Raw genomic sequence first — 21,490 nt, forward strand, 5'->3', positions numbered from 1 at the left:
AACCGAACCGATGTGCACTGTCCAAGTCCATGACCAGGCAATCAGAGCCCTCATCGACACCGGAGCGACGATAAACCTCATGGCGGCCAGTGTGTTCCAGGACCTGGTGGACGCTCCCGCAGTTCACCCCACCAGAGTGCAGGTGTTCGCCTACGGGACTCGGCACCCTCTACGCCTGTGCGGAGTATTCCGAACAACCATATCCCATGATGCCAGGCAACTGCAGACGAAGGTCTATGTCTCCCAAGAAGGGTCAGGGTTCCTCCTTGGCTGCAAGACGGCACGTGAACTCGGACTCATACACTTTGCCCTTACGGTACAAGCTCAAGGCCTGGATCATCTGGTCACTGAACACTCCTCGCTGTTCGAGGGCATCGGATGTCTACGAGGGCCCCCCGTCCGACTCCACATTGACCAATCAGTGGCCCCTGTAGCCCTCCGGCACAGGCGGATCGCGTTCCACCTCCGGCCCAAAGTAGAAGCCGAGCTGAGAATGCTAGAACATGCAGGGATCATCGAACGAGTGACCGGGCCCACCCCGTGGGTGTCCCCCATCGTGGTGGTGAAAAAACCGAAGCAGCCCGATGCAGTAAGGATATGTGTGGATATGCGACTTCCCAACCTGGCCATTAAAAGGGAACGTCATCTGACGCCGACCATTGATGACATCATCGGGGAGCTCGCAGGGTCCAAGTGGTTCTCCAAAATGGACCTGAGATCAGGATACCATCAGATCCCGCTTCACCCAGACTCGCGCCCAATCACGACGTTCTCCACACATGCTGGCCTGTGGAGGTACACGAGGCTCAATTTCGGCATATCAAGCGCCGCCGAAGTGTTTCAGAACATTATTCACAATGTCCTTCAAGGTCTCGACGGAGTACTAAACGTGAGTGATGATATCCTGGTGCATGCCCCGACTTTGGACGAACACATCCGGCGCGTCCACGCAGTATTCGACCGTCTAAAGGAGAGAGGACTGACTCTTCACAAAGACAAATGCGAGTTCCTGCGAAAAGACATAAGCTTCTTCGGATACAAATTCTCCGATCAAGGAGTAAGCCCGGACCCAGAGAAAGTCCAGGACATCCACAACGCGCCCGCACCCACCTCAGTAACAGCAGTCCGCAGCTTTTTGGGCATGGTGACCTACTGTGGGCGTTTCATAAAGGACCTGTCTGACTTAACTGGACCACTCCGCGATCTCACAAAATCCAACACCACCTGGACGTGGGGCCCGGAGCAACAAGAGTCGTTTGTGAACACGAAAGCGGCCCTCTCAGCCGACACGACGCTAGTGTACTTCAACCCCCAAAACGAATCACAACTGCTAGTGGACGCCAGCCCCACTGGTCTGGGAGCCGTCCTGTCACAGCGTCAACCATGCGGGGAGTGGGCCCCCGTTGCGTACGCCAGCTGCACCCTCACACCCACCGAACAACGCTACTCCCAAATCGAGCGGGAGGCCATTGCAATTCTGTGGGGGTGCCGCCACTTCCACATTTACCTCTATGGACATCCCTTTTCAGTGGTTACCGATCACAAACCCCTCATACCCCTCTTCCAAGGCTCTTCCTCTCGCCCACCCCCAAGGATCGAGAAATGGGTGCTGCAGTTGCAGGAGTTCCAATTCACAGTGGAATACCGACCCGGCTTGCGCAATCCTGTCAAGGCACGCCCGACCTGTTTCTGACGCGGAGGCAGCCGAAGCAGCAGACACTGAAGAGTACGTCCGACTGATCGTTGAAAGGTCAAGACCACGTCCCATGTCCCTGGACGAGGTGTCAAGAGCCACTAAGGACGATGATTGTCTCCAGATCGTGATCCATGCCATAGAGTGGGGAGACTGGAAGGTGCTCCAGAGCCCGGCATCCTTTCGCACATCGGACGCCCAAGCCATCCTGAAGGCCCTGTATCAAGTCCGACACGAACTGTCCGTATCCGCCGAAGGATGCCTCCTGAGAGGCCCTCGCCTGGTGCTGCCCAGCAGCCTGACCCAACAAGCCGCGGTAGTAGCACACGGATCACACCAGGGAATCGTCAAATCCAAAAACAGGCTCCGAAGCAAGGTGTGGTTTCCGGGGCTCGACAAAGCAGTGGAAGAAGTGATCCACAGATGTCCAGTGTGTCTAGCGACAAGCCTCCCAAACCCTCCGGCGCCAGTAGTGACCGAGGAAGGCCCCACATCCCCGTGGGTGCGAGCGAGTGCAGACTTCGGTAGCCTCCCTGGGGGCAAGTACATGCTCGTCGTGGTGGATGACTTCTCCCGCTACCCGGAAGTAGAGATTGTGTCGTCAACCGCAGCGTGGGAAGTGATACCAAAGTTCGAAAAGATACTGGCCACCCACGGGCTCGTGAAAGAGATCCGCACTGACAACGGACCCCCTTTCAACGGCAACGAATTCACGGACTATCTTCAAGGCCAAGGTATCAAACACAGACGGATCACGCCCAGGTGGCCTCAGGCTAATGGAGAGGTCGAACGCCTAATGAGGACTTTGAACAAGACAATACAAATTGCGGTTGCCGACGGCCAATGCCTGGAGCTAGCCATCTACCAGTTCCTCAGAGAGTACCGCCTGACCCCACATTGCACTACAGGAGTCTCCCCAAGCCGACTCTCCTTCAATAGAGTCGTGGTAGACACCATCCCGCACCACCCCGCGTGGGAGCTCGCCCCTAACCCGAGGAACCGGTCCATGGAACAGCGCACCAAAACCAATCAAGAAGCGTCCCGACGAAGACGAGCAACGGACAGTCCAATACAAGTCGGGGATAAGGTTCTGGTGAAAGACCGCCACCCCGGAGGGAAGTTCCGCATGCCCTTTGAACTGGACTCATGGACTGTGACGGAGGTAAATGGAACCATGGTTACAGCTACCAGAAACGGCGAATCTGTCACTAGAAATGTCTCCTTTTTCAAGCAAGTACCTGAGGAGAGCATAGACTGTGACCAAGACGAGTGGTACCCGACCCCTCCATGTCGGCCTTCAGGCTCTGTGGAAACCGACGCTGCAGCAAGCCAAGCGGAGGACACTGCCCCGAGCGTCCATGTCACGCAGAGACCCGTGGAGGACTCCACTGCCCACGAAGCCAGAGACCCTGAAGAATCACCTGCAGCCACAGGAGAAAGCCGAAGCCAAACAAGATACAGCCTGCGTCCGTGCCCAAAGCCTTCCCAGAGATATCGCGACTTTGTGGCACAGTGTTGGCGCTGAACTGATCGAGATGGCTGACCCCGCCGAGAAATAAAGTAAGACTGTTCTGTTTTGGTATTTTGAAATGTTATAGCGTATTGCCAGTTAAGCAGAGACTGAACCAGAGACAGTTGGTGAACTCTTGTGTGGATGCTATCATCCCCCATACCACAACACGGTCGCCGACCGGATAGACTATTAGCATCTGAATGCTTTGTTTCTTTCTGTTTTTCATCGCTAGGTAAAGGAGGAATGTAGTGTTGCTGCCAGTGGGGTGTACCACTGCAGCACACGCCCCCTCCCACTGTTTCCTGAATGTTTCCCCCCTCAGACGTGCAGGGGTTTTGGTATCCCCCAGACGTGAGTGTGGAGACGCTACTTGGTTAATAAATAGCCCAGGGCCCTGGGCGTGGTCAGTACGTTACTAGCCACAAACAGTAACGCATGTGTCCTGTGTCCTTACACTTTAGGCCCATACCAGGACTTTACAGGTGGGTCTGATCGCACCAGCCTTCCTTCCCCTGTGACACACACAACGCTGCAGAATGTGGCTTCTTCCAGGAGGCTGTGGGTGGGTCTGATCGCACCAACCTTCCTGCCCCTGTGACACACTCAACGCTGCAGAGTGTGGCTTCTTCCAGGAGGCTGTGGGTGGGTCTGATCGCACCAGCCTTCCTGCCCCTCTGACACACAACGCTGCAGAGTGTGGCTTCTTCCAGGAGGCTGTGGGTGGGTCTGATCGCACCAACCTTCCTGCCCCTGTGACACACACAACGCTGCAGAGTGTGGCTTCTTCCAGGAGGCTGTGGGTGGGTCTGATCGCACCAGCCTTCCTGCCCCTGTGACACACACAACGCTGCAGAGTGGCTTCTTGAGGCCGCGCAGAGGGCACAAGTCTGGCCTAAAGGGAGAGAGTCCGCCTCCATTTCCACCTTGTCCATCCTACCTCTCTCCAGCTTGTTTATTTCCATCCTTTTCAGCAGCCCCCTTGTCTTTAATCGACCCCCTTTGATAGCTCCACAGGGCTCCTGGGTCTCCTGGGTTCCCCTTTACCACCCCCTCCCCCTCACATCCTTTATCCTGGGTTGTTGTTGAACTCCCTGGTGAAGTTTTGGGCTTCTTAAGAGCCCCAGCCTGACATACAAATGAACCTCCCTCGCTTGAAGGGGTGTGGGGCCAAACTACAGCCCTCTAAACATTCCTGTTCTGCGGGGCACGCGGATGCATGTGGAGAGCTGTTCAAAGGGTCTTCTATTGATGTGTATGGGGCTTTCTGGAGGTGAGTTAGAAAAGAGGCCTTGGCATTTAAGTGAGCTTGAAATAGTTTTTAGTATGTGTATATTTCAGGGGCGGCCACAAGGAGTGTCCTTGAGCTTCAGGCGCCAGAGAATTGACTTTACACTTCCGGTCCCTGCTTTGATTTTTCGCTTCTGTCTTTCTCAGCAACTAAGAGATTATCTGCCGCACTCTTCTAACGGCCACAACAAACTACTTCCGGTGTCAGAGCTATAAAGCCTGGAGGGTTCAGCCGCGACCCATCACTGACGACCGCTACCCGCGGCCCATCACTGACCTGACCATGTGATACAACCTCAACTGTGACAAAGCGTCACACATCAATAGGACAACCAAAACAGCTACTAAAAAACTCGAAATGAATGTGGGGTAATGAGCTACTGCCTCGGTATTCAAAAACTCACCACTGTCAGAAGGAATCTGACAGGCGAAAACAAGACAGCTGGGGTTTCCTCTTAAAACAAAACGGATAATGGGCTCCGGAGGAAAACCCATGAAGCATGCAGATGTGTGCAGCTGCCTTTCTCGGGTGCTGTTAGGTGCTGGCCAGCCCCAGTGCTTAGAAGTCCAGAAGCGGCCCGGGGGTACACTCTGGTTTGTGGGACATCACTGCTCATGCTGAGATCTGACGTCACACAGTGGATGTCAGAAGATACGTTTCAAAGGTCGTGTTTCCAACTCGCGCTGCGAAGAATCCAAGAATCGCTGAAGGGTCTCACTTGGAGTGGGCCGCTTTGTTTCCTGTGTTTTTCTCTGTATGTGTTTCAGTTTTGAAGTTTTCTCTTTCAGCTCCTGCCCACCTGATACAACCAGAACATAAAACTCTGGGGGGGGGGGGGGTTGTTCAGGTAAAGGGATAAATTGCAGCTTTGATGATTAAGTTGCACACTTCAACAATTAAACCCAAGCCAGCACATAGAGTGCATGGTGAACCCGGCTCTGCTGATTATCGGCTGCTTGAGCGGTGTAGGAGAGTAGGGTCTGCTATCCTATGGTCACCCCAAATTTTTGCTTTTTGCTTCACTGGTTTTCGACTACTGAGGCTGTGGGCCTGCTGATCAGACCCCCAGCCTGCTGTTCTCTCACTAAATTAATGACACATGTGCTATAGGCACATACCAATTGGAAATGGACTCCTTGTCAGCCCCTGTAGAATGCACTATAGGTGCACAGGGCACAGGAGCCACTAAGGCCTACCAGGGGCTGCAGCATATCTTTTGCCACCCCTGGCTGGTTCTTAAATTGACACAACTGGCTGATCACTCAGCTGGGGTAAGGTGGTGTACACACCCCTTGCTTAGATATAGTATACCTATGTCTAAACCTATATCTGGACACATGTAAACCTGTGAGCCACTCCTATAGACAGGCCTCACCAATCCTGGAGGCTGGGTGCTTGGTTTTTATGTGAGATGGAGCTCTAGCATGAGCTGAGCCTGTCTGCAGCCGTCGGGAACAAATCCCTAAGCTGTTTCAGGATAATGCCATACCATATACTATTAAGTGCCTTATAATCCTCGCGGTTATTTAGCAACTCTGGTTTGGCTTTATCAAAACATGTCGTGTAAGGTGTCATACGCTTTGGAATACCATCCCCTCGCCAGTTCTGGCGACGGGGATGGCATTCCACCCCTCTAGAGGGGTAAGACATGTTACTTCACTTTAATGCGGTTGATTTCTCCAAAGGCCTTAAGATCCACAAAATGGATGCCTCTGCCACAGACAAATGTCTGGACCCCTGGAGCTGACCGAAACCCAGTCAAGGGGGTCCTGGACAAAGGGTTTCCTGTCACAGGAGGGTGTCACCGCCCTCCAGACAGGAGATAGTGTATTGTAGCAGGGAGGTTTGAAAGAAACCAGACACTGCCTGGGGCGCACAAGGCTGCCCCTTGCATAATCCGGCCAAACCGGTTCTGGGGCACTCCAGCCCTCGTGCCAGGGCGGCCTGGATCAAAGGAAGGGGGTGTATCCACCCACTTCCTGGGTCCCACCCATAGGAGGGGACCTAGCAGGTAATCACGCCCACCAGATTCGAATAAGAGTGGGAGCAGTGCCAATGCACATCAGATTTCCTGGAAGAAACATTTGAAACGATATTCTGGACCCTTCGCCCTCCCTCTCAACGTGGAAGCCCGAAGAATCTCCCTTGTGGTCAAGGAGTGACCACCCTGCAGCAGCAGGCACCATCCAGCCCTCGACGTCTACTTGGTTGCAGTTCCCGCCGGAACTCGAGCGACTGAGATCGACGAGATCAAGCCTGCCCAGCTTCTAACAGCCCGATCCACAGTCCCTGCAAAGCTGAGACCCGTGGAGGCGACCGGAAGCGTGGGGCACGCCATCTTGAAGTGACCACGAGACGCTGACCGTGCAGCCCACGAGTGACCCTCGAAGCTGTACACCGGGGTTTGAGAAGCCCCCACCCTGAGCTACTCCTGAGCCGAAGTTCAGCCCTCCACACTCGACGAGTGCTGCGTGGGGCCCTTTGGCACGATTTGGCTCAACGCGTTGGCCCGGTCACTTGCCAGCTGGCTTGTGGTCCCTGTGCCGACGAACTACAAAAGAAGACTCGTGATTCTGGTTGCTCCAGATCCACACCAGCTCCCCTGAAAGGGAGCCCCGACTCTGACCTTCCTGGTCCGAGTAAGACGCCATCTTCCAATCCCGCGTGGATTGCTCTTACCAAGGCTTGTTTGCTCCAAACCGGAAGCCGACTGCACCGACGGTGAGAGCCTGCGTGGGACAGATCGTGACCTGCTCCTGGACGTCGCAGATGCCCCAGAGCCCACGTGACAGCGAAGAGAAGCGCCTCGACGACCACCTGATTGCGCCCGACATTGCCTGGTTCCGTCCTGGTTCCACCCTGGTCACTGCTGAGTGACCCAGACTCTGTCCCCTCTGCTTTCAGGTACTCTACAACTTGAGTCCACCCTTGGACTCCACCGGACACTTCGTCTTCACCCTGCCTGCAGCCCTTTCAGCTTCAAGCACCAAGAGCCTGCGTGTCAAAACCCGACGCCACTTCGACCCTGTGCACCCACTTCCTGTGGGTGAGGTAACTTTGCTCCGCCGGTGTTCCCACACTGGTGCACACCTCTAGGGTCTGTGTGTTAAGTTTTGTTCCTCTAGGTTCAGCGGAAGTGTCCTTAAACTTTAACTATTTGACTTTTACGCACCATTGGTTAACATTGGTGCATGCGTGCGCTTTCCGCACATCTCCCGAATCCCGAGGGCCATTCCCGACTTCAGCATTGCTTGTCCTGACTGCTCCCAGCGATTCCCTAGGCCCTAGGCCTAACCACTGTTCGAGTGGCCTCTCTTATACCACTTGTTTAGTATATGGTTTGAGTGGCCCCCTGCCCTCATCCATAATTGTGCAACTTTGTATGTTTAAACAGTGCTTTTGATTTAACGCTTGTGCCCCTTTATTCATAAAGAATACTGGGGATTGTTTTTAGTAATAAACACATATATTTTTATAATATATACTTGTGTGGTGTCCTTTCATTTGGTATTACAGGATTGTATGTGGTAAAACAGCTCGCTTAACACGACCTCTTAAGTTAAGCCTTTAGGCTGCTTAGTCCATGCTACCACTAGGATAGCTTGTCTAATAAGGTTGACTTACAACCAGACACCATAAGGGGATTGTTTGGTCAGGTAGTAGGTGGTTCCAGAATTGGAAACATCCCCTACCAGGCCAACTTCTCACATTGGTGAGCAGCGGTGCGGATTTGAGCTTGCTGTTGTTTTACCATTGCAATCTTTATATCAAATTGAAAGATCACATCAAGTACCTCTAGGTACATATAAAATCAAAAGCTTAGCATATTAAGTTCTACTGAACTTAGTAGTTGTAGGTTGAAGGGAGTAGCACACCCCTGACTACAACTCACTAGCAAGGTCCAGTAGGAAAACACTTAGTGTAGGTAAGTGCACCACTTACACCTCACTAGTAACCATGTCCGACACAGGAAAGGCCTCAGGGTCTAGTCCTGTGACAGTTGACCCTACCCAGGCAACTTCTGGATATGACAAACTAACCCGCAGAGACTTGATTGTCTTGTGCAAAGCAAGAGGGTTAAAAAGGGGCAGAAGCCCCACCTGCCTAATCCTGATAGGACTCCTAGAACAGGATGACTTAGAGAGGGCAAAAGCAGCTTCCCTAGATACAGGAACTGAAGGGAACCCCCCTGCAGTTGATCCCCCTGAAGAGGAGGATGATGATGACTTGGATGAGGACTCAGAAGTTGAGGACTTAGAAGTACAGGATCAGGGTAGCCAGGTTCCAGTTGGTAGGCTTAGCCAGGCCAACTTGGACCTACTGGGGAATGGAGAGGGCCAGCACCTCCCCAGAACCCAACATGTGATTCTCCCAGGCAACAGAAGAGTGAGATCTCCCTCAGGGGACTCTCATCTTTCTAGTGCCTCCAGAGAATCAGAGAGAGGCATGAGTGCTTCTCAGAAAGCTGAGCATAGGGCTAGAATGAGGGCTGTCAGACTCCAGATAGAGAGAGAGGAGGTAGCCCTGAGTCAAGCTAAGCTTACCTTAGCTCAAGCTAAACTTGCCTTGGCAAGAGAGCAGAAATTAAGTGGCTTAGATGTCACTGGTGGCAGCAATTTTCCAAGAGAAAAAGACAGGGCCTATGATAATAGAAACCTGACCAAAATTGTGCCCCCCTTTAAAGAAGGGGATGACATCCACAAATGGATGACTGCTCTTGAGAGAGCCTGCATGGTACAGCAGGTTCCTGAGAATCAGTGGGCTGCAATTTTGTGGTACTCCTTTTCTGAGAAAGGGAGGGACAGGCTCCTCACAGTTAGACCTGAGGATGCCAAAAACTACTCTGTTTTGAAGAGTGCTCTCATTGAAGGGTATGGCCTAACCACTGAGCAATACAGGTTGTTGTTCAGAGACACCCAGAAAGCACAGACTCAAGACTGGACTGATTTTGTGGAGTGTGCCACTAAGGCTTTGGAGGGTTGGTTACAGGGAAGTAAAGTTTCAGACTATACAGGATTGTACAATCTTATGATGAGAGAACAGATCCTTAATAACTGTACAAACCAGCTGTTGCATCAATACCTTATTGACTCTGATCTGACCTCTCCCCAAGAATTGGGAAAGAAGGCAGACAAATGGGTCAGAACAAGGATTAAGCAGAAACCCCAGAACCAAGGTGGTGACCAGAAGAAAACAGACCAGAAGGGTGGTAATCAGAATCAGAAAGATAAAGAAAAAGACCAGAAGTCTTCAGGCCCCCAAACTAATAGTAAGGAGGGTGGTTCCCAAAATGGTAACAAGAAGAAGAAGAACAAAGGTCCAAAGACACCTTGGTGTAATACCTGCAAATCAGTTTCACACTGGGGCAGTGAGTGCACCAAGGCGAATCCAGTTCCCACCACTACAGCTCCTAAAGCAACTGCAACCCCAAGTACAGTAAGCAGTGGTGGAACACAGTCCAAGGGTGTAGCTGGGTTGACCCTGGGTATTGAAGTAGGATCTGGCCTAGTCAGAGTCCCTACACAGGCAGTTCTCCTGTATGATGTGGACATTGAGTTGCCCACTGCAGTAAGCCCCACTAACCTGGGCAAATACAGGCAGACTCCCTTAATAAATGAGAAACTGGCTCAAGCTTACAGGGACACATGTGCTAGTGTCACCATGGTGACCCCTGGCTTTGTGGACCCTGGACAGATTGTACTAGGAGAGAGCTACCTAGTAACCAATGCAAGCAACTCCACTACCTCCCATAGTGTGGCAGTTGTGAACTTCTCCTGGGGAGGGGTTGATGGCCTAAAGAAAGTTGTGGTGAGTGCAGACCTACCAGTAGACTGTCTGTTAGGCAATGACCTTGAAAGCTCAGCATGGTCAGAAGTGGAGTACAGGACTCATGCAGAAATGCTAGGGATTTCAGAGCATGTCCTTGCCATGACAAGGGCTCAGGCTAAGAAGTGCCTTCCTGAACCAGTGGTGGATCTTGAGACAATAGACCAGCCACAACCCAAGAGAAGGAGCAAGAGAGGAAAGGCCTCGCCTTCCACCTTGCCCCAGGTTGAGGATCAGGTTTCAGAGGAAACTGATTCTGCAGTCCAAGAGGAGACTGTCTCTGAGGAGCTTGAACCTGACCAGGTTGAGTTTCTGGGGACAGGGGGACCCTCAAGGGCAGACCTGAGGCAGGCTCAATTAGATTGCCCTTCCCTTGAACCCCTCAGACAGCAGGCTGCTGCTGAGGCTGCTGGGGATGCCCAAGGTACCCATACTGTGTATTGGGATGAGGGACTCCTTTACTCAGAGGCTAGAGCCCCCAAGCCTGGCATGACCAGGAGGTTGGTGATACCTCTGCAGTTTAGGGGATTCCTCCTTACCTTGGCCCATGATATTCCCCTTGCAGGACACTTAGGCCAGAACAAGACGTGGGACAGGCTTGTTCCACACTTTCACTGGCCTCACATGTCAGAGGATGTCAAGGAGTTTTGTCGCTCCTGTGTCACTTGCCAAGCCAGTGGTAAGTCAGGTGGCACAACAAAGGCCCCCCTAATACCACTACCTGTGGTGGGGGTCCCCTTTGAGAGAGTTGGAATTGATATTGTGGGTCCAATGGACCCCCAAACAGCATCTGGGAACAGATTCATACTGGTGGTAGTGGATCATGCCACCAGGTACCCAGAGGCTATTCCCCTAAGGACCACCACAGCACCTGTGGTGGCAAAAGCCCTCATTGCAGTTTTCTCAAGAGTGGGCTTTCCTAAGGAGGTACTATCAGATAGAGGGACAAATTTTATGTCCAGCTATCTAAAAGCAATGTGGAAGGAATGTGGAGTAAACTACAAGTTTACCACCCCATATCATCCACAATGCAATGGGCTTGTGGAGAGATTTAACAAGACCCTTAAAGGCATGATAAAAGGATTACCAGAGAAGCTCAGGCGGAAATGGGACATTCTTTTACCCTGCCTGCTCTTTGCTTACAGAGAGGTCCCACAGAAGGGGGTTGGCTACAGCCCTTTTGAACTTTTGTTTGGCCACCCTGTGAGAGGTCCATTGTGTTTGGTGAAGGAAGGATGGGAGTTACCTCTCAAAAAGCCCAAACTAGACATAGTGGACTATGTACTTGGTCTCCGCTCCAGGATGGCTGAGTACATGGAAAGAGCATCCAAAAACCTGGAGGCCAGCCAAGAATTGCAGAAAGCTTGGCATGACCAAAAGGCTGTACTGGTAGAGTTCCAACCAGGACAGAAGGTATGGGTACTGGAGCCAGTGGCTCCAGCAGCACTCCAAGACAAATGGAGTGGACCCTATCCTATTATTGAGAAGAAAGGGGAAGTCACCTACTTGGTAGACTTTGGAACACCCAGGAGCCCTCACAGGGTAATCCATGTGAATCGCTTGAAAGCATTTGTAGACAGGGAGGACATGAGCTTGCTCATGGCCACAGATGGGGAACAGGAGGAAGAGAGTGACCCTCTCCCAGACCTGCTTTCCCAGAACCCTGATGATGGTTCAGTTGATGGAGTAGCCTTGGCAGGCAGCCTCACTGACCAGCAACAGAGGGACTGCAGACAGGTTTTGCAGGCTCACAGGCAAATGTTTTCACTCACACCCAGCCAAACTGACTGGTGTACCCATGTTGTGGACACTGGTGACAGTCTGCCTGTCAAGAATAAGATCTACAGGCAACCTGATCATGTCAGGGATTGCATCAAGGCTGAGGTGCAAAAGATGTTGGAGCTTGGAGTGATTGAGCCATCAGAGAGCCCATGGGCCAGCCCAGTAGTCCTGGTGCCAAAACCTCATACCCAAGATGGTAAGAGAGAAATGAGGTTTTGCGTGGATTACAGGGGTCTCAATGCTGTCACTAGGACAGATGCTCACCCCATTCCAAGAGCAGATGAGCTCATTGACAGATTGGCTTCTGCCAAGTTTCTGAGCACATTTGATCTGACAGCTGGCTACTGGCAAATCAGACTAGCTGAGGAGTCAAAAGCCAAAACAGCATTCTCTACCCCTAGTGGACATTATCAGTTTGTGGTAATGCCCTTTGGTTTGAAGAATGCACCTGCCACTTTCCAAAGGTTGGTGAACCAAGTCCTTACTGGGTTGGATGACTTTTGTGCAGCTTATCTGGATGATATTGCTGTCTTTAGCTCCACCTGGGAGGATCACCTGATCCACCTGAAGAAAGTTTTGGAGGCCCTGCAAAAGGCAGGCCTAACTATCAAGGCCACAAAGTGCCAGATAGGGCAGAGTAAGGTTGTATACCTGGGCCACCTAGTAGGTGGAGGCCAGGTTCAGCCACTGGAAAGCAAAATCCAGGCCATACAGGACTGGGCTCCTCCAGTTACCCAGACACAAGTCAGAGCCTTCTTGGGCCTGACTGGGTATTACAGAAAGTTTGTGAAAAACTATGGGTCTATAGTGACACCATTAAATGACTTGACATCCAAGAAGATGCCAAAAAAGGTTCAGTGGACAGTTAGCTGTCAGAAGGCATTTGAAGACCTGAAGAAGGCCATGTGCTCTGCACCTATCCTAAAGAGTCCTGACTACTCCAAACAGTTCATTGTTCAGACAGATGCTTCTGAGTTGGGGGTGGGAGCTGTACTCTCACAACTTAATCAAGATGGTCAAGACCAGCCAATTGCTTTCATTAGCAGGAGGCTAACCCCAAGAGAAAAACGTTGGTCAGCCATTGAGAGGGAGGCCTTTGCTGTGGTTTGGGCATTAAAGAAGTTGAGGTCCTACTTGTTTGGAACTCACTTCCTGGTGCAAACAGACCATAAGCCCCTCTTATGGCTTAATCAGATGAAGGGTGAAAATCCCAAACTGCTCAGGTGGTCCATTTCCCTACAGGGGATGGACTTTACAGTGGAGCACCGCCCAGGGACTGACCATGGTAATGCAGATGGTCTCTCCAGGTACTTCCACTTAGAACATGAAGACTTATCTGGTCAAGGTTAGTTTAATGTCCCTGCGTTTGGGGGGGGGTTGTGTAGGAGAGTAGGGTCTGCTATCCTATGGTCACCCCAAATTTTTGCTTTTTGCTTCACTGGTTTTCGACTACTGAGGCTGTGGGCCTGCTGATCAGACCCCCAGCCTGCTGTTCTCTCACTAAATTAATGACACATGTGCTATAGGCACATACCAATTGGAAATGGACTCCTTGTCAGCCCCTGTAGAATGCACTATAGGTGCACAGGGCACAGGAGCCACTAAGGCCTACCAGGGGCTGCAGCATATCTTTTGCCACCCCTGGCTGGTTCTTAAATTGACACAACTGGCTGATCACTCAGCTGGGGTAAGGTGGTGTACACACCCCTTGCTTAGATATAGTATACCTATGTCTAAACCTATATCTGGACACATGTAAACCTGTGAGCCACTCCTATAGACAGGCCTCACCAATCCTGGAGGCTGGGTGCTTGGTTTTTATGTGAGATGGAGCTCTAGCATGAGCTGAGCCTGTCTGCAGCCGTCGGGAACAAATCCCTAAGCTGTTTCAGGATAATGCCATACCATATACTATTAAGTGCCTTATAATCCTCGCGGTTATTTAGCAACTCTGGTTTGGCTTTATCAAAACATGTCGTGTAAGGTGTCATACGCTTTGGAATACCATCCCCTCGCCAGTTCTGGCGACGGGGATGGCATTCCACCCCTCTAGAGGGGTAAGACATGTTACTTCACTTTAATGCGGTTGATTTCTCCAAAGGCCTTAAGATCCACAAAATGGATGCCTCTGCCACAGACAAATGTCTGGACCCCTGGAGCTGACCGAAACCCAGTCAAGGGGGTCCTGGACAAAGGGTTTCCTGTCACAGGAGGGTGTCACCGCCCTCCAGACAGGAGATAGTGTATTGTAGCAGGGAGGTTTGAAAGAAACCAGACACTGCCTGGGGCGCACAAGGCTGCCCCTTGCATAATCCGGCCAAACCGGTTCTGGGGCACTCCAGCCCTCGTGCCAGGGCGGCCTGGATCAAAGGAAGGGGGTGTATCCACCCACTTCCTGGGTCCCACCCATAGGAGGGGACCTAGCAGGTAATCACGCCCACCAGATTCGAATAAGAGTGGGAGCAGTGCCAATGCACATCAGATTTCCTGGAAGAAACATTTGAAACGATATTCTGGACCCTTCGCCCTCCCTCTCAACGTGGAAGCCCGAAGAATCTCCCTTGTGGTCAAGGAGTGACCACCCTGCAGCAGCAGGCACCATCCAGCCCTCGACGTCTACTTGGTTGCAGTTCCCGCCGGAACTCGAGCGACGGAGATCGACGAGATCAAGCCTGCCCAGCTTCTAACAGCCCGATCCACAGTCCCTGCAAAGCTGAGACCCGTGGAGGCGACCGGAAGCGTGGGGCACGCCATCTTGAAGTGACCACGAGACGCTGACCGTGCAGCCCACGAGTGACCCTCGAAGCTGTACACCGGGGTTTGAGAAGCCCCCACCCTGAGCTACTCCTGAGCCGAAGTTCAGCCCTCCACACTCGACGAGTGCTGCGTGGGGCCCTTTGGCACGATTTGGCTCAACGCGTTGGCCCGGTCACTTGCCAGCTGGCTTGTGGTCCCTGTGCCGACGAACTACAAAAGAAGACTCGTGATTCTGGTTGCTCCAGATCCACACCAGCTCCCCTGAAAGGGAGCCCCGACTCTGACCTTCCTGGTCCGAGTAAGACGCCATCTTCCAATCCCGCGTGGATTGCTCTTACCAAGGCTTGTTTGCTCCAAACCGGAAGCCGACTGCACCGACGGTGAGAGCCTGCGTGGGACAGATCGTGACCTGCTCCTGGACGTCGCAGATGCCCCAGAGCCCACGTGACAGCGAAGAGAAGCGCCTCGACGACCACCTGATTGCGCCCGACATTGCCTGGTTCCGTCCTGGTTCCACCCTGGTCACTGCTGAGTGACCCAGACTCTGTCCCCTCTGCTTTCAGGTACTCTACAACTTGAGTCCACCCTTGGACTCCACCGGACACTTCGTCTTCACCCTGCCTGCAGCCCTTTCAGCTTCAAGCACCAAGAGCCTGCGTGTCAAAACCCGACGCCACTTCGACCCTGTGCACCCACTTCCTGTGGGTGAGGTAACTTTGCTCCGCCGGTGTTCCCACACTGGTGCACACCTCTAGGGTCTGTGTGTTAAGTTTTGTTCCTCTAGGTTCAGCGGAAGTGTCCTTAAACTTTAACTATTTGACTTTTACGCACCATTGGTTAACATTGGTGCATGCGTGCGCTTTCCGCACATCTCCCGAATCCCGAGGGCCATTCCCGACTTCAGCATTGCTTGTCCTGACTGCTCCCAGCGATTCCCTAGGCCCTAGGCCTAACCACTGTTCGAGTGGCCTCTCTTATACCACTTGTTTAGTATATGGTTTGAGTGGCCCCCTGCCCTCATCCATAATTGTGCAACTTTGTATGTTTAAACAGTGCTTTTGATTTAACGCTTGTGCCCCTTTATTCATAAAGAATACTGGGGATTGTTTTTAGTAATAAACACATATATTTTTATAATATATACTTGTGTGGTGTCCTTTCATTTGGTATTACAGGATTGTATGTGGTAAAACAGCTCGCTTAACACGACCTCTTAAGTTAAGCCTTTAGGCTGCTTAGTCCATGCTACCACTAGGATAGCTTGTCTAATAAGGTTGACTTACAACCAGACACCATAAGGGGATTGTTTGGTCAGGTAGTAGGTGGTTCCAGAATTGGAAACATCCCCTACCAGGCCAACTTCTCACAAGCGGTTCACACAAGGAAGTGTTTTTGTAAAGCTGCTGAGCAGCAGGGGAGCGGCCTAGCTACAGGCTGCCTCTGAGGGCGACGCCCAGCCTGGGTCAGAGGCAGGAGCAGAGCTGATCTCATTCCTCAGTCTTCCTGCTCAGCGGAAGGCGCCTCTCTCTGCAAACTAAGCCTGCTGGACCCCAGGATGGCTGCAGCGACCCCCCTGATGCCCGACCACGACCACGACCATGGCGCCCGGGTGTACGTGAGGAGGGTCCTGGAGGAGGCCTGCGAGCGGCTGCTGCGGCGCCTGCGGGAGGACGACATGCCCACGGGGAAGAGTCCCACGGAGAAGGACAAAGTGCCGGAGTGTGACGGGGTGCAGCGCTGCGCTGATCAGTTGCTGAAGAGCACCGGTAGCTTGAAGGCCCCTCGAGACCCCCGGGAGGTGGCCCGCCTGCTCTCGGAGATCTGCGGCTGCGACCTGCTGCCCCCCGGCGTGCTGGAGGCCCTGGCCCAGAGGCTGATCGACTCCTTAGATGATAAATACTGGTGCAAGAGTGAGTGGCAGCAGGAGATGCGCATCGTGCAGAAAGTGGTCCTGCGTGAGGAGAAGCTGGCGGCTTTCTTTGCCGACAACTGGAGCCTGAGTCAGAGCCTCTTCGCTGAGATCATGGGCCTGCTGCAGGGCCGGCACTGGGACCGCCTCCGGCTCCGGCGCGGGTACCTGGCAGAGTTCACAACAGCTGACCCGGAAGTACAAGCGCCTGGAGATGGTGGAAAGAGTGCTGACCTGGAAGTGCAAGTGAGCGGGGACCCGCGAGTTCAGCTGTCTACGGGCGGTGGAAATATTCCTGAACCGGAAGTTCATGTTTCTACTGTAGACGAAACATACACCCCCGCAGGCAGGGTGAGCGGGCCTGACCCGGAAGTAGACGCGTCCGCTGCCACGCGAGGGCAGCGCGTGGACCTGGCCATGGGCGACAGACGAACTGAACTCGGGTTTTACATCGAACTGAAGAAGAACCCGAAGGACAAGAAAGCTCTACAGCTCAGCAGGGACAAACTGAGGGCCATCCTTAGTGCGAAGAGTGTGAGCGCCCCGGGGAACTTCAACACCACGGAGGAAAACAGAGTCTGTTACCAGATCATCCTTTACACCCCCGGGGGGCTCGCCAAGGGGTCACAGCGCCCAGGAGAAATGGAAAAGTTATTGAGGAAACAGAGCAGCTGGATGCATGTGATGAATTGTTACAATGAAGCATGGGAACTGCCCAAAAGGGAGGTCGGTGCCTGCATCTTGGACGTCAGGCCCGATTACTAATTAATGCTTCTTACTTTCGCTGCAGGTCTGTAGCTAATTCCAGATTTCGGATATCACCGGGATCAGTGGGATTCTTAATGCTCTGCTCAGGGTGCAAGCTCCATGTCTAATCCCATTCCCACAACGTTTGAGCTTAACTGCTCACAAGCACAGTTGGGTTTCACCAGCCAGTCTTAGATATCAACTTAGTTCTGAACACATACATCAAACTCAAACTAACGCTTTAACACACATCTCAAGAGAGCACCTACCTACGTACTGTACTCTTAGCCGCAGACTGTCCTCCTCCACTGTGCAGAACAGAGCACATTAGCGTGTTCATTATGCAAAGTCGTCCCTCATTCTAGAAATAGTAAGTGGACATTTCCCCAGAACCACACCTGCTTTGTGCTGTTCTTATTGTGAGGGTTCCTTTCGACGAAGCAGAAGTAAAGGGGGCGGGCCGGATATGGCATTCTGATGTGGGATGGTGCATTTATCGTAAGTGCATTTCTTTAAAACAAGAAAAATGATTTACTCTCTCTCACAAAAAATAGATTTAGCAGTCTCCCAGATCTAACATCACCCATGTAAAGAGGAGCAAAGTAATAGCACATATGGTGTGGCTTAACAGCTAGGGTGTCCGACTTTGAAGCTGGGGAGCCAGGTTCAAATCTTTCTGGAGGCTCGAACATCCTGTAAACCTGGGCTAATCATGTAATCTTCCTGTGCCTAAAAATGAATGTGTCCATCTTTAACGGATGTATGACGTAACAATGCATACTTTTACAACACATACCTTTACAACGCATTTTTTACACCGCAACATCCTTTACAACGCATTCCATTACAACGCACACCTTTACAACGCATCTTTTAAAACTACCTTACAACGCATTCCATTACAACGCATACTACCTTTACAACGCATACCATTACAACGCATACCTGTTTGGTAAGTATTGGATAGTGTAGGGGTAAAATTTACTATTCTAACTCCAGGGGGGTGCAACAGTAGGGTAAGTGTTGGATAGTGTAACTATGCGTTGTAATGGTATGCGTTTTAATGACTGCATTGTAATGACATGCGTTGTAGTGGTATGCGTTGTAGTGACATGCGTTGTAATGGATGTTGCGGTGTAAAAGTTTCGTTGTAAAGGTGGTGCGTTGTAAAAGTTGCGTTGTAAAGGTTGTTTCCCGTCTGTAACACAATTGGCACTCGTGTCAAGCGCTCTGATACCTTCGGGTCGAGTTTGTGCTATATAAAACTGCAAAAAACATGGGTTGTGACTCATCAGCTGCCCTCCAAACCCTTACCATGGTAGAAAGTGCCCTGTAAGTGGAGTCAGTCCGAATCATTAACTGGTGGGAGCTTGTCCTCCATGTACACCCGTGTACCACCATTTACATGAAAAAACTTTATTTTATTTTTCTAACTTACCTTGAAACTCCCATTCACTAATCAGAGCACTGGCCTTAAAGGTTGTTTTAGACGCATGTTTAAAAAATGTAACTTTATCTAAAGGCATGAAAAAACCAGCATAATGAAAAACGTTTGCCTCTCTAAATAGATGAACCGATTTGTTCTCCAACTTACTTTTACGTTTCCTTTCATGGGAAGGGTACACTGGCGTGAACGTTTTCTCATTTGTGGTTATCTTGTAGAGAGTACCTAAGTGACAATGTTGTTTCTTAAACTATTGTATCAAAATGCTTGTAAATATCGTGATACGGTCCAAGACGCCTCAACACGTTTCACCCATCCCTTGTAACAGCAATAATAAAGCTGAGGCCTCAAAATATATGTTTGCTTCTATGATTAGATTACTTTTAATGACCTTTGAGTGTGTGTGAAAGGTACGGAGTGGGTGAAAGGTACAGAGTGGGTTAAAATTGCAGAGTGGGTGAAAGGTACAGAGTGTGTGAAAGGTACAGAGTGGGTGAAAGGTACAGAGTGTGTGAAAGGTACAGTGTGTGTGAAAGGTACGGAGTGGGTGAAAGGTACAGAGTGGGTTAAAATTGCAGAGTGGGTGAAAGGTACAGAGTGGGTTAAAATTGCAGAGTGGGTGAAAGGTACAGAGTGTGTGAAAGGTACAGAGTGGGTGAAAGGTACAGAGTGTGTGAAAGGTACAGTGTGTGTGAAAGGTACGGAGTGGGTGAAAGGTACAGAGTGGGTTAAAATTGCAGAGTGGGTGAAAGGTACAGAGTGGGTGAAAGGTACGGAGTGGGTGAAAGGTACAGAGTGGGTGAAAGGTACAGAGTGGGCGAAAGGTACAGAGTGGGTGAAAGGTACAGAGTGGGCGAAAGGTACAGAGTGGGTGAAAGGTACAGAGTGGGTGAAAGGTACAGAGTGTGTGAAAGGTACAGAGTGTGTGAAAGGTACAGAGTGTGTGAAAGGTACAGATTGTGTGAAAGGTACGGAGTGTGTGAAAGGTACAGAGTGTGTGAAAGGTACGGAGTGGGTGAAAGGTACAGAGTGGGTTAAAAGTGCAGAGTGGGTGAAAGGTACAGAGTGGGTGAAAGGTACGGAGTGGGTGAAAGGTACAGAGTGGGTGAAAGTTACGGGTGGGTGAAAGGTACGGAGTGGGTGAAAGGTGCCGAGTGGATGAAAAGTACAGAGTGGGTGAAAGGTAGAGAGTGGGTGAAAAGTGCAGAGTGGGTGAAAGCTACAGAGTGGGTGAAAGCTACAGAGTGGGTGAAAGGTACAGAGTGGGTGAAAGGTACAGAGTGGGTGAAAGGTACAGAGTGGGTGAAAGGTACAGAGAAGGTGAAAGGTACAGAGTGGGTGAAAGGTACAGAGTGTGCCAAAAGTGCAGAGTGGCTGAAAGGTACAGAGTGGGTGAAAGGTACAGAGTGGGTGAAAGGTACAGAGTGGGTGAAAGGTACAGAGTGGGTGAAAGGTACAGAGTGGGTGAAAGGTGCAGAGTGGGCGAAAGGTACAGAGTGGGTGAAAGGTACAGAGTGGGTGAAAGGTACAGAGTGGGTGAAAGGTACAGAGTGGGTGAGAGGTACGGAGTGGGTGAAAGGTACAGAGTGGGTGAAAAGTGAAGATTGGGTGAAAGGTACAGAGTGGGTGAAAGGTACAGAGTGGGTGAAAGGTACGGAGTGGGTGAAAGGTACAGAGTGGGTGAAAGGTACAGAGTGGGCGAAAGGTACAGATTGGGTGAAAGGTACAGATTGGGTGAAAGGTACAGAGTGTGTGAAAGGTACAGAGTGTGTGAAAGGTACAGAGTGTGTGAAAGGTACAGAGTGTGTGAAAGGTACAGAGTGTGTGAAAGGTACAGTGTGTGTGAAAGGTACGGAGTGGGTGAAAGGTACAGAGTGGGTTAAAATTGCAGAGTGGGTGAAAGGTACAGAGTGTGCGAAAAGTGCAGAGTGGCTGAAAGGTACAGAGTGGGTGAAAGGTACAGAGTGGGTGAAAGGTACAGAGTGGGTGAAAGGTACAGAGTGGGTGAAAGGTACAGAGTGGGTGAAAGGTGCAGAGTGGGCGAAAGGTACAGAGTGGGTGAAAGGTACAGAGTGGGTGAAAGGTACAGAGTGGGTGAAAGGTACAGAGTGGGTGAAAAGTGAAGATTGGGTGAAAGGTACAGAGTGGGTGAAAAGTGAAGATTGGGTGAAAGGTACAGAGTGGGTGAAAGGTGCGGAGTGGGTGAAAGGTACGGAGTGGGTGAAAGGTACAGAGTGGGTGAAAGGTACAGAGTGGGTGAAAGGTACAGAGTAGGTGAAAGGTACAGAGTGGGTGAAAGGTACAGAGTGTGTGAAAGGTACAGAGTGTGTGAAAGGTACGGAGTGGGTGAAAGGTACAGAGTGGGTTAAAAGTGCAGAGTGGGTGAAAGGTACAGAGTGGGTGAAAGGTACGGAGTGGGTGAAAGGTACAGAGTGGGTGAAAGTTACGGGTGGGTGAAAGGTACGGAGTGGGTGAAAGGTGCCGAGTGGATGAAAAGTACAGAGTGGGTGAAAGGTAGAGAGTGGGTGAAA

General features: G+C 51.4%; 1 protein-coding gene across 1 annotated transcript; it reads left to right on the forward strand.

Moving 5' to 3' along the window:
• The first annotated feature begins 5,378 nt into the window (after nt 1-5,378).
• LOC144784963 (uncharacterized) lies at nt 5,379-19,312 on the forward strand. Its single transcript, XM_078664083.1, has 3 exons — nt 5,379-5,457; nt 16,230-18,256; nt 18,702-19,312. Exon 2 carries the CDS (start codon nt 16,415-16,417, stop codon nt 17,531-17,533), a length of 1,119 nt encoding a protein of 372 aa, XP_078520209.1. The 5' UTR covers nt 5,379-5,457; nt 16,230-16,414; the 3' UTR covers nt 17,534-18,256; nt 18,702-19,312.
• The last annotated feature ends 2,178 nt before the right edge of the window (nt 19,313-21,490 follow it).

This window comes from Lissotriton helveticus, chromosome 10 (genome assembly GCF_964261635.1).
Source record: "Lissotriton helveticus chromosome 10, aLisHel1.1, whole genome shotgun sequence".
NCBI lineage: Eukaryota > Metazoa > Chordata > Amphibia > Caudata > Salamandridae > Lissotriton > Lissotriton helveticus.